An 18,164-nucleotide genomic window follows, 5' to 3' on the forward strand; every position below is an offset into this window, starting at 1 on the left:
CCTTGCCCAAGAACACACCACGCTAGCCGACCTGGGCAGATTTAATGGTAGGATTTATACCAGCACCCTTTTGGATGGGTTGTTAGTCTGGTACATACAGTAACAATGTGCCCATTGTAGCTTCTCATATATATATATATATATTGATATGTAGGGAACAGCTTAAGACTTTTAAGATGGTGTTAAGAGATTTATCAAGATTTTTTGTGCAGTAAGTTTGATGTCACCAACATACCATGTCTCTCAGATGTTCAGTGTAATTGTTGATGATAGCCCAGTCCCCACTTTCATGAAATTTCAGAACATTTTACTTCAGTTACCTTTTTTCTGATGCTAAAATTCGTTAAGATTTCCCCAGTATGTACAAAGTCGATGTTTTTTTTTACTGTTGTGTCCCATTTGCATCATAATAAAATCCAAAGTAGGAACCACATGTAGTTATTTGTATTTTCTAGGACAGATTAAACTTGCCTAACAGTTAGGATAGCAAAACTCTTGGTAAAATGTTTACTTCATTATACATCTGTATAAGGAATAAGTTTGCATTCTGTTCATCTGGTATTTGTTTTGTTGCTTTACATGGCTGTGTCGTTAAATTAGAAATACATGTATATTTGTCATTCTTTTCACCATGGTAACTTAGTTTACAATATGTGATTTGCTTGATCAGATATATAATGGGATACTGTTTTGGTTCTCGTATCTGCCATATCCAGCATCATGATACACCACTCCCGTGATAACTCGTGAACCCACTTATAACATGGGGTCAGGCATGGATCCCATTTTGTAAAGGAGAAAATACCCCAAAATTGTATCCCTATTTGTTGAACAAAATCACGATCAAAATTGGTAACGGAAACTTTGATATATTGTTCGTTTTATCGTCGAACGGTAGATAGGACCTGGAAATTTTAATCAACATTATGAAATTTAAAAATAGGTCATAACATTTTTTACATTTTCTATCTAAACAACATTCCTAGTACATCGCAATAAATGATGCATAAGAAAATTTTGATCAATGAAAATGTCATGCAGAATGGAGGATGTCACTTAATAAATAAATACAAATTAAATAATTTTTTATCAATTGAAATTTGTATTCTAGTTCTATTTTTTAGTTCCATTTAGATACAATCATCATAAAATGCAATGCGTCCTCTTAGATAACGTAAAATGCATCAATTTACTGTAAACTGCTATGTCGACATGCGTTTCTCTGAGAAACTAAATAAGTGCCAATCGTGTTTTGATAACCGTCTTGCAGAAGTATTTGTTGTATTGTTGCATAATTAAAAGCTGTTCTCCTTTGTATTATCACCTTAATTTTATCTTTTGAATCAAATAAAGGATTTGGAATAATAGTAAAGTTTTAAAAGGCATGAAAATTCTACAAACTTAAAACCTAGTGGCCCTGGTCTTATGTCTGGTGAACTCACTATCATTTGATCAATCGAACACGGTTATAAATGTTGTTGTGTAGGTAACATAAACTACCTTAAATTAACTGACTCTTTCATAACTGGGATCAAAGAAAGCAGGGCAACCAAGCAAAATGAATACTTTGTAAATTAAAGAGCCTGTTTTCACAGATATGGACCATTGTTTCAGGGAATTCTTGAACTGAACTTAGAGATATCCTCAAGACTTAAGAGAAATCCTCAAGGATGATAAGTTTCATTATTACTTCCAATGAAATCATGACATCAATATTGTACTAATTGAACAGTACAAAAATTTAGTTTTGACATAGACGATTGTCTCACTATATAAATGTCGCTTGTTTTTGAGGAAAAAAGAATCTTGTTGGGTGGTGTATCAACGGTTACTCTAGTTCCCTGCTAACAGACTTCCGATTTGGCAGGATACTATTAAATACTACTCTGGGAATCAGACTAATCAACAAAACAAAAAGCAGTGACATATTACACAGATGTTTTCACATAGATGTGATGGTTGTTGAAACCAGTTGGAACGATCTTTCACATGTTGGACATTTTGAAAATGTTCTTTAAATAGAATAATGAACTACTTAATTAGAAAAAGCGCATTATTAAAAATTATTATCGATATGATTGTAAAATGAGGATTCAGTCATTAAATAGCACAGTTCCCTACCCCCCCCCCCCCATTTTCTTGATGTTTAAGCACAATTTTTTAATTTGTGGAGGTCGCTCAATAACTTGCGCTCTTGCTTATAGTGCGGTCTATGTTTGTGAACCCCATTGTGCGCAAGTTATCAAGGGAGAGGTGTAATTGGAATTAATTCCAAAGTGAAATACCCTTGGACATAGTTATCCTGAAATGTCTTGTGTCATCTTAGAGTTAACCATGGCTTTTGAGATAAAGATTATATTTGAGAAATAAAAAAAAGACATTTTGAAAATAATCCTTTGTATTATTCCTAAAAGATAGAAAACTGAAATTAAAGTCATCATTCATGGAAATCTATTGTCTTGATTGAATGGGGTGGGGGAGAAACCTGATCATTTGGGAATCAGATTATATTTTTGTTATTGATTATGAGCATTTTGTTGTTTTCCTTTAAGATCAAGTCGCATGATCACAAAACATCATTAACAAACAACTTCATCATGATAGGAAAATAAGTAGATGAAGAATGGTCACTTTGATTAACATGAATACTTTCTTTCTTTTTGGGGGGTAATTACACATGAGGAAAATACATCAAAATAATTAATCACTCTTACCCCATGAAATTTAAACTTATTTTACCCAAAAATGTTTGAATTTAAGGAAATCCTCTTTAAGTTGAAGTATGATTTTGGGCTTCAGCTGTGATAGGAAGTGGATATCTTAGCATGAAAAAAATAGTTTGCCATAGTTAACAAAAACAGTTTGCCCAAAGTTTGAAGAGCATAATTTGTCACATAATGATAATTTTTTCTTGCCAGAAGTCTGCAGAACTAGAATGATTGCTGTATGTAGTGTTCCTCAAAGCACAGTTCTAGGTGTTTATTTTTGTTCTTAAGTAATGAACTCTTTAAAATTTTTCAGCCTTACAACCATTTTAGTGATTTAGAAAACAGACTAATCCTCTGTCCAGTGCCAGTTGATTTTTTTTTTGTTCATTTGTTGTATAGTACATAAAAAAGAAACTATGAGGCAAGTGATTCTTTGAAAACCACTTGCCTGTTGACTCATCAGAAGTTTTGTTGAGCACTATTTTTCCTTTCCTTTCTGGTACTATGTGTACATGGAACAATATATTTTTTTAGCTTGTCTGGCCATAAAGCCATGTGGGCCTAATGGTATGGTCCTTCGTTTGTCATGCATCCATGTATCATCTGTGAATATTTTAATCTTCTCCAAAACTGCTAAAATGAATTTAACCAAATTTTGGAGGTGGCATGTTTCTTTAAATTTGATGCTAGTCTACCATTAGACATGACCACTTCTCAAAAACTTCTCAACAGAATTTGACCAGATGTGACAAAATATTTCAAAGCCTATCAGTTGTATTGCATCTTCTGCCATTCTTCTGTCAGTGTTTAGAAAAATCTCTGATGATCTTCTCCAGAACTGCTGAAGAAATTTTGCCAAATTTGAGAGAAAGCATGCTGGCATGAAGTTCTTATGAATGATGATGGTATGCGGATGAATATGGCTGCCATTATTTAAAAGAAAGACCTTTCAATGACTTTTTCAAAATTGCTCAACATAATTTGACAGAAAGCATCCTGGCAAGAAACTTTTAAAAATGGGTGGGTGGGTGCTGATCTGCTATAAGATATAACCAATGTTACTAAAATTAGAGGCCCCCCCCCCCCCCCCCCGTGACCAAGTGGTCTATAATATTAGTCTTTATTGATCACTGTCATCTCACCCCTGTCCACATGGGTTCGAATCCTAGGCTCGACTAATGTTGGTACGTGAGAAAGCTTGCTAGTAGTTTCTCATGGGTCAGTTGTTCTTACTGGGATTTTCCAGGGTTATTCCTCACCCATTTATCCTGGCCACCATTTATAGCATATCATGGGCTGAAAAAAATGGCATTAAGTCCCAAAACAACATCAACTAAAAATGGAAAGGTCTTTTAAAAACATTTTTTATAACATGGAACGAAATTCAACCAAATGTAACAAAAGCAACTTGGCATAACAACTTCTGTATTGTGATCTATGAAACAAATGCTCAAAATAAGAATAAATTTAAAGTTTTTCTTCAAAAGCAGCAAAGCAGAATTTAATCTGACTTTTCAAAATGTCTTCATGTATCTAGTCCTTTTCAGACTTATGCAAATGATGGCCACTGTTGATAACAAATAAATAATATTTGAAGCACTCCTCAAAACCACTTTTCAGATATGGCAGAAAGTACTCTGGCATAAAGGGCTTTTTAGTTTGTACAAGTGCAACTGCTGTGAGGAAAAAAAACTTTCAGATTTATTTCAAAAAATCATTTTACAGTATTTGTACAACTTAGAAAGCATTCAGACATGAAGCTGTTTCAAATTTATGCAAATGATTCTGGCCTGCCATCAGATATTTTCGACATTACCACATGAATTTTTAAAACAAATTCAAGCACTTTCTCACGAGCTGTTGAACAGAATTTGGCTAAATTTAACGGAAAGCATTTATCTTGAAAACCTGTTCAGGTTTTACAAATCATGTTGATCAGCTATCAAATATGGGAACTGCTTCAGGAAAATGAAGAAATAAATACTTTAAACATCTAAACAGCTCTTAACAGAATTTGACCAGTTTTGAATAAGATCATCCTAGCAAGAAGGCCTTTTTTAAGTTTATACAATTGATGCAAATCCACCATTAAATTTGGCAGCAGTGCTAATTTAGTTGATAAAGAAGAAAGTTTTCTTTGGCAGAAATGCTCTGCTGAATATGACAAGTTGGACATAAAGCATTCTAGCATGAAGGCCTTTCAAAATTTTGTACATGTATCCATTATTCGATATAGCGTTGTATAGCTGCAAATAGAACGACCATAAGTGGCTTCTTTTCAGAAACCAGTCAACTGAATTTGACCAAATTTCTCAGCATTCTAGCATGAAGCCTTTCAAGTTTGCATGTGATGCTGATCTGCCCTCCAATACGGCTGCCATAGCTAAATAAAAGACAAATTACATGTATATAAGAAAACATTATAATAACCCATATTTGTCAGTTACTTGAGTGTTTGGCTATTATGTAGATGTCAGCCAGGTGAGTGATCTCATGCCTACTTGGGCCTCTTGATTTTGTCCTTTTCATTTAGATTGAGACTTGTTTTCTCTTGTAGCCTTTGGGATGTTAGTCCTGTGTATGACAATGGGAAAAACAACTCGTACACTTAACTACAAATTTGGAAATTATCACAAGACAATGAAGAAAATGACACAGAAACAGTTTGCAATGACGGAAGATCCACTTGATTACTCAAAATTTGACGATCCAGCAAATGTGTAGGAAATTCTTGTATTCCAATTAGAAGAGACTTCAGATATTTGCTTTTGAACTGTCAAGACTTTTTTCTCTTTCTTGTAGTGTTTGGGACCAAAAAGCTATATATGACTCCACAAAAAGCAATCAGAGTTTTAAACAACAAATTTCTGCATTTGCAAAAAGTTCTTCGACGAATGCTGGAGAAAAACAGAGCTGGGCAAGAATTGCAAGACCTTTTTGATAGCTAATTTGTATTTACTTTCTTGTGCTTCATTGTGGATTAAAATGACTTATTCAGTAAACTTGTTTCCATTTGGAGTGCAGTATACAGTGAATGTATTCTATGGATAGGAAATGTGAGATTGAAAGTTTTTTCATGGCTGAGATCCAGTGTGATTTCTACTGTTTCACAAGGATATTTCAAGAATGGAAGTGTCATCTTTAAAAAATAATGTAATCATCATATTTGACTCCTACAGGTTTAAATAAGTGGGTGAGCTGTTGGTTAGATTGCTGTTGAAATGCACGCTATTTGTTTTTCTTCTAAAATGAACAACCTTCTTCCTTTTTCTGTCCTGTAACTTGGAGTGTACATATTTTCATGTTTTATCTGAAAAATAAAATGTTTTGGAAATCCTCAGATTCATAAACCACATAAAAAATAATTTCTCTAACAGGTACTTGTACTGTGTATGTTTGATCTGAATTTAACAGAATTTGCAGGTTCTTGTGTCGAGATTACTGTTACTGTAACTTGTGTACTTGCATTGAAAGAAACATAATGTGATCGGATACATCTTTGTCACTTGCAAAGCAATTTAATTGCATTATGCATGATAGTATTTGGAAATGGCCCATTGATGAACATATTGTTAAAAGGGGACATAGGTTGCTTTTCATTTTTTGAATCACAGAATGTAGGATGCTGAGATCTTTATTTTTTGAACTATTGGTAACAGACAAACTAAACTATCTTAAAATAAGAATCTTCATTTCCCGATTGATTTGGTAAAGGGATCTTACAGGTAGCAATGTTCTGACTCTACTGTTTCTTTCTTGTAGGCTTTGGGACAATTTGTCTCCAAATGCCCCTGCAAAGGACAATACAAACATTGAACATCAAATTTGGAAGCTATAGAAGAGCTTTGAAGAGACTGGCCAATAGAGCCCTTACCTAGGATGCTCGAAACACAGTGATTCTGGATTTTATTCGTTTAGAACTGAATTGTTCTTCTGAAAATAATACCGTCTACTGATACAGATTTTTTTAGGAACATGTGTGAGAAAAGACCAAAATACAACAGCAGCCCCCCAAAAAGGGAAAAATTTGTATTCTCAGAAAATGGCATTGAAATAATGTCCAGTTCTCAGTAATTGGAAAAGCAACATGGCTGAAACACTGATTTGTTGGACATGCATGAAATTTTGTCTGTACAAAGGTGGAGAGTATTTATTAGTAGAAAATTGTATTCATTAAACCTTGTAGTGAAGGAATGAGGAATTCACTCCTAGATTGATTCATGTCTTTTTTTTTCTTCTTGTAGTGTTTGGGAAGCTATTACTGTGTATGCCACCGCACAAAGTTGTGCAAACACTCAATAAGAAATTTGTGAATCACCGAAGAGCTCTGAAGAATATGTTAAAGAAAAATTGGAATAAGTTGGACTCTGCACTTTCATATGAGACCTCATGATGATAGAACTATTTGTTTCCTTTATTTACATGGAGATAGAGTAAAGAAAATGTGTAGGTAGATAAAAGAAATCAAGTCATGTTCGCATAATTTACACCAAGACATAGGAATGATGTGATATTGAGGAAACGGATTGTGTAACACTTGTCATCAATTTGTGTGTTTGTTAATACCCTAAAATGCTGTTTTTAAACTTCATAAGGGATTCTTGATATGTGGTATATAATGGGTGATGCAGCAATTTAGTTTGTTGAAAATTTGAAGATAGAAATTCTAAAAAAATTTGGAATTTTTTTTAAAAACATTTATTCGTTATTTTCAAGACATTTCATTGGGAATAACTAGTAATGCCTTGTGGGAAAAAGTATTTTAGAAAAATAATTTTTGTACTGTTTTTAATAAGCAGCAAGAGCAAAGAATTTTAATAAAATTAGACATTAAAAACATTAGGTATGTTATAATTTTATGAATGAACATTTAATTTACAGAGCCTTTGTTTCCAGTGCTTTTCTACCTAGGGATAATTAGTAAAACTTGTCTGGCAATATTTCTCAGAAGTTGTACCAGGCATTGGATGATAATCTAAAGTACAAAAATTTTAATAAAAAGTCATGCAAGTTATCTACTTTCACTTTACTGTAACATGTTTTACTTTTTTTCCCTAGATTTTGGAACAGTAACCCTACAAATGCCACTCCAAAGAGTACTTCAAGCTCTGAACCAAAAATTTTGGTATTTTCGCAAATCTTTGAAGAACATCACACAATATGACTCTTGAAACAAAGAAAACAATTAGAAAATTTATGAAGAAACAATTTGACAGCTTCTGTGTGCAAATGGCAGATATTTCATGTCAGATGTTTCTCAGTTTATAGTTAGGATGATCGTGTTAATTTCATGTTTTTGTTATAGAAATATATATGTAAAAAATAGATCAACTCTTGATGTTATTTCACTGAAAGCTTTTTTGTTTTGTTTTTGTTTCTTGTAGCCTATGGGACAAAAGTTGTTTGTTTGCCACATCAAAAAGCAGTGAGAACATTAAATAAAAAATTTCAAAACAGTTTCAAAGCATACAGGAAAAAGCTTGAGAAGCAAGGTGTTTCTTGGGATGTGGAATTCTCATGTTAACTGTTTGGATGACTGATGAAATGAACAACGTGTTGATCAGATTCATTGGAAGTATTCTTTGTGTTTATGAATGAATGTGTTCTCCAGTGGATGTAATTTGAGTTTGAACAGTATAGTGACTTCATTTCTTTGGAAACAATATATAGGTTTTTAATGTTCATAAATGGACCATTTTACATCTAGAAACAGTAATATTGGACAGGTTTTAACAGTGTTGATAAGGTGTTCATTCATAAATCCCTACTTAATAGCTTAATATTTTATTTCTTTATTTTTTTTATGACATGCAGTGTTTGCTGCAGTCATTATTTCTTATTTTGTGTGTAATAATTTGTTTTATTCCAGACATTCGATCTGAATAATGCCTTATAAAATCTATCATCCCAAAATAACCAATCTGAAAGGAACGATAATTTTTATGACATGCAGATAGCCACGTTCATACATATAGTACTTTGGTTGGTTGTTACTTGCAAGTCATTGTTAACTTATTTTTAATGTCAGAGTACACCAGCAAAGTTTTTAATTTGATACATACCATTATGGATATGTGCGACTGTATAAAATCATATGAAAATTGTCAATCAAATGTGAAGATATTGGGAAAAAAAATATAATGGCTATAATAATTTATTAGTAGTGCCAGTGATCATGGGTAGTAATTCAATTTTTTTTTTTATTTATTGTAGCCTATGGGACAAACATTCTGGGTATGCCCCCTCAGAAAGCTGTGCGAACTCTTAATATAAAATTTAGCAATAGCAAGAGGGTTCAGAAGAGATTATCGGAAGTGCATGGAATGGGGAATATAGCCTTTCTTCATGACAAATAGGCTTGACCTTTGACAAAAGCATTGGATTTAGCAGCAAAGATGAAATGTGAACTGTATTCATTATTTCTGTTTTCCAAAGAGACCTGGAAATGGTCTGTGACATGTCCATGGCAAGCTTAAGTTCTGGCAGACTTTTCATTTCTGAATCATTCCATCATTTGAAACAATTACCTTTGTTCACCTGGGGGACTGTTACTTGAAATCTCTCGTTGCATTCAAGTATTCATTTGTCAAGTGTTCTACATATATGTTATTTAAGTAACCTTGTATACAGACATTGTTTAGCTATTCAGATGTTGTAATAAAGAAAACAGTATAGGTGTACCTTGGTTTTGTCTTAACATACACTATTGATCATTATGAGACAAAATTATTTTGAGTTTTGTTTCATTATGTATTATAGTCTTTATCCCACCACGAGCCAGTATGTCAACTTTTAAGCTCAACTGAAATCATTCAGAATGTGTTTAGTCTGTCGGTGACCATATCCATACAATAGAAAATGTTGCTACTAATTCTGTGTTCAAAGTAACAAAAATGATCATTAAATGTGAAGTTATCTGGAACAAGCATGATTTCTGTCAGATGCTATCTAGGCTTGGCAGTATAATGCAAAACCTGTTGACCATGCATTTAAAGCGTATGATGAATCAGACTGTTGTATAATGTTATAAAATCTTTAATAAATTGTCCTTCTCGTGTTAATGTTTCAAAGCAGTGAGTTGGATAAATTGAATTTAGGATAAAAGAGACCAGACTGTACCAGAATACCTTGAATCGTGAAAATGGACACATCTTGTTTTCTACAGCTTACTTTGAGTACTATCTTATAGTGAAAAATGTCATTTTCTAACATTTTGTTCATAAAAAAGGGAATCTTCCATGTTCTAATAAAAATTTGTTTTTACATTGTAAACACTACACAGGAAGTAAATGGTAGTCATATGCAAGTAACACTGTTGGCAATTTATACAAATTGCTTGATTAGTTTTGAGGGGTTATGTATATTATATGCCAACCTTTCATGTTAATTGGCATCTTACATCAAAGATTGTCTTGTTATCAAGACTATCCTCTTTTCTAGATTTCAGGCCATGTTTTTCTATACCCCCATTGCTGGCATTTGTCTTGTCTCTCTCTCCTTTTGTACAGCTCTGTCTCCCAAGAATCCTAACAGCAGAATTACACAAAACTTCTGGTAGAGAATTGAAAATTGATTGCAGGCATTTTTATTTTTCAGGAGATATAGATAACCAGATCAGATTTTCACACCACCAAAACAATTCTTTAATTTTATAAAAATAAACTGTTGAACATTTGGGACTTAACCTTTTATGAAAACTTTGTTAGCATAATTTGCACAAGATCAATGTATGTGGACAAATGGTAAACATTTACTGAATCAGCCATGACTATTTCCAGCTTAAACCACTGATAACTGCTTACATCAAGAAATTATCCATACATGCTAAACAGACACTCTGTTTAAAGAAGTTAAGGATCTTAAATGAAATGTTTTTCCTGGTATTGAAATGGAGGATATATAATCTCCAGGTTTATGTGCCCTTCTTGGTCATTTACACCCTGTAATTTGGCCGTATGATTTCAAATGAGCACAGCAGAAACCACACATGGTAATTAATTTCAACTGATAGGAATAATGAGATTGTAGTATAATAATTACAAGCAGGTAAAAATATTGAATCAAGCAGTTATAAGTTTTGTATTTAAGCTTAACAGAAAAAAGTCTGAAACATGCTGATACAGACATTCTGATACAACCCATATAAACCTACATGACATGCACAGGTGTATTCACACCAGTGTTCATCTAATGAAACCCTAATGATCACTAATGTTAAGGATAAGTTACCCGAATGATCACTAATGTTAAGGATAAGTTACCCTAATGACCACTAATATTAAGGATAAGTTACCCTAATGATCACTAATGTTAAGGACAAGTTACCCTAATGATCACTAATGTTAAGGACAAGTTACCCCAATGGTCACTAATGTTAAGGACAACTACATGATCAGAGGGATAATTCAAAAGAAAATTGGATCTTTTGGATTTCTTCAATTTTTAGGTGAAGTTTCGAAGAATTTTGTTTATATTCTAGTGGCAGTTGATTTACTATTTATACCAGTTTGTAATTACAATCTAATCTAGGTGTTCATATCAGTTAGAAATTACAATGTATAGTTAGTTGCTCCTGTGCTCATACGTCCAAATTACACAATATAATGACCAAGGGCACATAAACCCTAAGATGAAAAGAGATGGCCCCCAAAAATGTACTTTTGTTTGTTGCAGAACTATGTGTGTGTGTGTATGTGTGTGTGTGTGTGTGTGTGTGTGTATATATATATATATATATATATACACACACATACACACACACACACACATACACACAAACATATATTAGATTATGATCTCGGCAAGAATCCATATGGTCAGCAATCGCTATTATTGTATCTAACATTTATATTAGCTGATGGTTGTATGGCAAACTTGAGATGATGGTGTGTGGCCCTGCATCAAACGTGCATCATCCATTAGCCATTTTGCTTCATCCCAAACAAAACACTGAACCAGTTTTAATCAAACATGGTAGCTAGTATACTGGCATGAATGCCGTTCAAGTTTATTCAGACTTGTAAAATGGAATATGCTCTACACACCAGCTCGGATATGCATTGTGCAGCAATTGACTGAAACTTTGAAGGTTTGAGTTTTTGTTTGAAGAAAAACAAAAAACAATCCCCTCTGACTCTATTCAGTAAGCCAGTTCATTTGGGAAATAACTAGTAATGCTGGATGGTGAAACGTATTGTACTCTTTCAAAATAATTTGTTTTTCCTGTTTTTAATACGTCAAAGACCAAAAGAATTTTAATACTAGACCAAGTTATTACTGTGTGTAAGCAATGTTTATTTTTGGGATATTAAACAAGTTATCAGAACATTTCTTTTTTGCATTAACCTGACAGACGGCATTTATTCAGAAGTTATACTGGTCATTAGGTATTAATATAAAGTATAAATATTAAAACTTTTATTAAATTTCAAAATAACTGCATTCACTTTACTACAATGTAACATGTTTTACTTTTCTTCCCTAGATTTTGGAACAGTAACCCTACAAATGCCACTCCAAAAAGTACTTCAAGCTCTGAACAAAAAATTTTGGTATTTTCGCAAATCTTTGAAGAATGCAGCACAATATGATTGAAAAAAGAGAAACAGTTAGAAAGATTCTGTGTAAACCAGGCAGAATTTACACTATAAGCATTTCTCGATGTTGAATCGGGTTTGTCATATTAATGTTGGAGTTTTGTTACATGAAAATAGTTCGCTATTGATGTAATTTCACTGAAAGCTTTTTTTTTTTTTTTGTTTATTGTAGCCTTTGGGACAAAAGTTGTTTGTTTGCCACATCAAAAAGCAGTGAGAACTTTAAATAAAAAATTTCAAAACAGTTTCAGAGGACTCAGGAAAAAGCTTGAGAAGCAAGGTGTTTCTTGGGATGTGGAATTCTCGTATTAACTGTTTGGATGACTGATGAAATGAATGTGTTAATCAGATTCATTGGAAATACTGTGTTACAAGTGAGTGTTCTACAGTGGATGTAAATTGGAGTTTTAACTGGAAACTATATAAATTTTAGATGTTCATAATATGGAACATTTTGCAACTAAAGTACTTGTAATATTAGATAAGGTTTTAGAGTTGATCAGGTGTTCATGTATGAATCTGTAGTTTATTAACAGCAGTTTTATCTTTTCATTATTTTTTACAGGCATTGTTTGGTGAAGTCCTTTTTTCTTATTGTGTTTGTAATAATTTGCTTTCTTACAGACATACAGTCTGAGTATATTGCCTTGTAAAATCTGTCATCAGAAATTACAAATAAAGGAATGAGAATGTGTATAACATGGTGACCAGGCCTATTCAGAAATGTAAAAGTAATAATTTTATTATTCAAGTTGTGTCATGCGGGGAAGTCGGAGCAATGTGCCTTTCCCAATGATACACCAAGGCATAAAACCCTTGCTTGCCTTCGCAGGTATTGAACAGGCAATAGTTGAATTCTGAGTCCAGTGCTCTACCAACTGAGCTACTGCAGCTACCTACATGTAGTGCTTGTGAACTCTTAACAGGACACAAATATACATTTTATTAAAATAGGTAAAAAGAAAACTTTTTACTTTATCTTAAAAATTTAACTATTTTTGTTGATGTCATGTTTTTTCTTGTAACTTATTTGAAGTGAAAATAAACAGTATGTAAAGTTTTAATACAGTAATACCTCGTGCATTCGCGCTTCTGGATTCGCGGATTCGCGAAATTTTCATTGGAACCTAACTAACTGCTGGAAGGGTTGGAAGAAGCCAATCACACAGCAGGGTACCAGCTTTCCTCGTTGCTGATTGGCTTGTAGCTCGGATGCTTTGTGTACGTACTGTCACTAGTAAGTGTTTTCAGTGCTTTTTTCCTTGGTTTTTACTTAATTCTAAAAACCCTCAAGATGCCTAAACGTTCCTAGCAGTGTTCCTAAGCGTCAGAAGAAGGTGATGACACTAGAGGAAAAAGTAAAAGTTTTAGATTTGTTGAAATCTGGCAAGACTGCTACAAGCGTAGGACACCAATATGGCGTGAATGAAAGCACCTTCCTGACAATGACAAAGAAAACGTCAGTCATTATGTTTGCAGTCCCATTCGTTACTTGGTTTTACTTTACTGTGAGTGCAAAAGAAAACGGCAGCCAATGAATTAGTATAGGAGTAATATTAGTATACCGTATTGTAAATGCGCTAGTGTGGCAAATACCCATTAGGCGATACTGTACTCTATTTTTACGTCAACCATTTATTTCTCTTTTTAAGGGTAATGTATTAAGCTAACTTTTAAATGAAATTAAAGTGCTTTGGGAGCATGATTTCGGTCATATTTAGGGTTTAAACCCTAGAAATAAGCATTTATTAGCATTTTTAGTGACTCGTACCAAACATTCGCGATTCTTCCTGATCCGCGACTGGTTCTGGAACCTAAACGTCACTAATGTTCGAGGTATTACTGTATTTTGTAAAAGCACCATGACACATTCAGAAGAAACTAACAAAGTCTGTTTTTATTTGAGACCTTACCCATTATGAATGTTGACTGTATAAAATCATTTGAAAATGTAGAGTGTCAATATAAAACACTGAAGATATTGCAAAACAATATGGTGGCTATAGTAATCTTTTTGCTACTTCAGTGATCATGGGTAGTAATTTGCCTTTCTTTTATTTCTTGTAGCCTATGGGACAAACGTTCTGGGTATGCCCCCTCAGAAAGCTGTGCGAACTCTTAATATGAAATTTAACAATTGCAAGAGAGTTCAGAAGAGATTATTCGAAGTGCATGGAATGGGAAATGTAGCCTTTCCTCATGACATAGGCATGACCTTTGACAAAAGCATTGGATTTAGCAGCAAAGATGAAATGTGAACTGTATTTATTTTTGTTTTCCAAAGAGCGTGGAAATGGTCTGTGATTTGTCCATGGCAAGATTAAGGATAAATGAAATGTGGATAAGATACTGTACTTTAAAATGTCCCCCAAATTATGCTGCTGCACTTTTCATTTTCCATTGCAAGTTTTCAGAGACATTTTTAAGACCGTCTTGCTTTTAAGAGTGTTGTATTTTAATTAGATATTATCACCAATTTTGAGATATTTCCCATCACAGTTTTTATAGAAGCTTGTTTTTACTTAGTAAACAATTCTCAGTAATGGTAATTAGAATGAGGTGATTGCATTTTATACAAGTTTGTTTGATTGAGGGTCATGTATATGAAGCCTGTGTGTTAGGAATTAGTCTTATATTTGGATATTGTTACAATGTCAAGATACATTTCAAGATTTAGGAAAATGTTTTTCTGTACTGCCATTGCTGTCTTGTCTTGTCTGCCCTACTGTACATCTGTCCATAAAAACTGCTAGCAGAATTACAAGGAAAAAAAACCTACTTCATGTAGACAATCAAAAATTTGTAGGCATTTTTGTCAGCAGATGTAGAGAACCAGATCAGATTTTTATGCCATTATCTCACCTTTGTACACATGGGTTTGAGTCTTGGGATTGGCCATTGTGCATAAGCTTGCCAGTTGCTTCTGATGGGTCAGTGGTTCTTACTGGGTTTTCCTGGTTTCTTCCTCCACCATCTGTGCTGGCTGCCATGTATAGCCTATCCTGCTGTAAAAAAAATTACTTTCAATCCCAGACAACAACATATTTTTTAAAATCTTTCATGACTGACATTTTTTAAAATGAAAAACCAATTAGCATGATTGCAAAAAAACTACTTAACATAGAAATGTGGTATTCTTGCTTCTTTTCATATGTGGAAGACCTGATTAGATTTTAAAGTCATTAAATCAGTTTTTAAAGCCATACTTATAAATTAAAATGTTTGCTTTAATTGAGCTTTGACACTTTTGGTGAAAACTGTCTTAGCAAGATTGTTCCAAAACAACGCGACATTAGTAAAGTGAAATTTGGTTGGCATATATTTATATGTAGCAGTTTTCTGTTCTTTAACATTTTTTGAAAAAAGATGCATGGATGAAAAACTTGTTGCATATACCATGATTGTGCAAAATCCACTTGAAATAGATGGGATGTTTGAGAGTGTGTGTTTTTTAACAGTACTTTTAACACTTATTTTTGGCCATAACATGTTGAGGTAGCCAACCCAGACTGGTATGGGTGGTTATCAAACATGTGACCCTTGGATTAAGAGTCCAACACTTGCAGACTTGGTCCCTACACAAATTATAGTGTTCGTGATAAGTATTTCAAATTTATTCGGCTGCAAATGTTTTGCAGAGTGTGCATACATTGTGTTACAAAAGTCTAGTTGTACACCACTCAATAACTCATGTCCTGATAACTTGCAAACCCACTTATAACATGGAGTCAGGTGTGGATCCAGTTTTTTTTAAACCAGAAAATACCCTCAAAAACTGATCCCTATTTCTTGAACTTGAAAAAATTGTGATCAAAATTGGTTACAGAAACAATATATCACTCGTTTTATGGTTGAAAATGGCAGATATGACCTGGAAATTTTAATCAACATTTTGAAATTATCAACTTTTAATAAGTCATATAATGGTTACATTTTCTTTCCAAATGACGTTCTTATCACACTGTAATTAAAGATATTTAAGGAAATTTCAGTCAATAAAAGTCACTTGCGCCTAGTGTATGCAGTACGTTAATATTTAAATGCCAATTAAATGATATTTCCTAAGTGAAATTTGTGTTATAATTTTATCTTTTAGTTCCACTTAAGTGTAATCCTCATAAGTGCAATGTGTATTTAAATGTACAGTGTGTTAATCTACTGTAACAGCTATGTCCACAAGTGTTTCTCTGACAACCTAAGTAAGTGCCGACCGTGTTTTGATAACTGACTTGTGGAAGTATTTGTTGTATTGTTGCACTGAATTAAAAGCTGGCCTTCTTTGTATTATCAGGTTAATTATGTCTTTTGAATCAAATAAAGGATAAATAATCCTATGTACTTAAAATGTGGTGGTCCCCAGCGTATGTCGGGTGAACTCCATTTGATCAGTTGAACACTTACAAATGCTATTGGGTATGTAACATAAACTAACTTCAATTAACTGACTCCTTCATAACTGTGATCAAAGATAGCAAGGCAACCAAGCGAAATGAATACTTAGTAAAATAAAAAGCTTGTTTTCACAGATACGGACCATTGTGGGCAAGTGAGTTTCAGAGAATTCCTGAACTGGCACTTAAGATATCCTCAAGGATGATAAGATGTTTCACTATTACTTTCAATGAAATCATGACATCAGCACTGTACTAATTGAACAAAAATTTTATTAGTTTCAACGTAGCAATTGTCTCATGAAATAAATTTCGCTAGATTTTGAAAAAAAAAGGAATCTTGTTTGGTGGGTATCAACAGTTAGTCTATTTCCCAGCTGCTTTGACTCTCGACTTGTAGTATACTATGTAATACCACTCCGGGAACCAGACTAATCAACAAAGCAAAAAGCAGTGACGTTAGTACACAGATGTTTTTGTGTACACATGATGGTTGTTGCAACCAGCTGAAATGATCTTTCACATGTTGGACATTCTGAAAATGTTATTTATACAGAATAACGAACAACTTCATTAGAAAATGGGTGTAATTAACAATTATTATCGACGTGATTGTAAAACAAGGACTCAGTCATTAAACAGCCCAGTCCCTCAGATTTGAATATTAAATGAAACTTAATTTTTAGGGTTGTCTGTGAAATACATTGGATTACAAGTCAAACACAATCTTAATTCAATTATAGCAGCTCGAGAAGTTTTATATTTACACTGGAAAGCATTATAATTTATCTTATGTCCATTTTTGTTGTCAGAAAATGATTAAATTTCGTACAACTTGCTGCTCCTTCAGTCTACCTCCTATGTTAGACATGACAACCATAGTTTGCTGTACACATTCATTTTGTCATGTGGAAAGCTTGGCCACTAGAATAAGTACAAATGACCTTATTGGACTAATGGTGTTTTTGAGGAGATTGTACTTTACATTTATCGTTTTATGTATAATGTGAGATAAAAAGGTCTTGTTGCATGTATAATATGTTGAAATGGTCTCACTGCAGGTGTCACCAAACCCTTGAATTATCTTTTAGTTTTGAGGCACTTTCTTAAAAGGCATTAAAGGTGATTTTTCTTCCACTTCTAGATGTTCGGGTGTTTGCTTTTTGTATAGTCTCCGGTTAACTATACATCTCATCAGCAAGTCATTTATAAACATACTCAAGTTTGCTCAAAAGTTTTGTGGTGATTCTCAGACCAGTGTAGCAAGGGTACAAATTCTGCCAAAATAAATGAATCTAGGCATTGACAGTGAAGGCCGTCAATGTAAAAAGTATTGCCTTTACATTGTTTTAAGAACTCGATTAACCAGTAAATATAAGAACTAAAAAAAAAATGTCTTCAATCAGTTTTAACAAATGATCTTATTTGTAATTCTCTAAATTAATAAAAACATAAAACCTTTTATCTCT

At 33.3% G+C, this 18,164-nt stretch overlaps 1 protein-coding gene across 28 annotated transcripts in view; it reads left to right on the plus strand.

The window, feature by feature from the left end:
* The window catches only part of LOC149784917 (uncharacterized), a 121,999-nt gene that overhangs the window by 66,705 nt on the left and 37,130 nt on the right, over positions 1-18,164 (plus strand). The window contains exons 7-8 of one of the 28 annotated variants that reach the window (XR_016425330.1): positions 12,477-12,678; positions 14,372-14,497. The exons of 15 other annotated variants lie outside the window; for them this stretch is intronic. Coding sequence is in view for 9 of the 13 variants with exons in the window: in XM_089978515.1 (XP_089834641.1) it covers positions 14,372-14,562 (191 nt within the window). In the remaining 4 variants the exon portion in view is untranslated. 12 more of the 28 variants (XR_016425327.1, XR_016425328.1, XR_016425329.1 and 9 more) reach the window with 12 other exon arrangements.

The sequence above is a fragment of the Sinohyriopsis cumingii genome, chromosome 13 (genome assembly GCF_028554795.1).
Source record: "Sinohyriopsis cumingii isolate HCF-2022 chromosome 13, ASM2855479v2, whole genome shotgun sequence".
Classification (NCBI taxonomy): Eukaryota; Metazoa; Mollusca; class Bivalvia; order Unionida; family Unionidae; genus Sinohyriopsis; species Sinohyriopsis cumingii.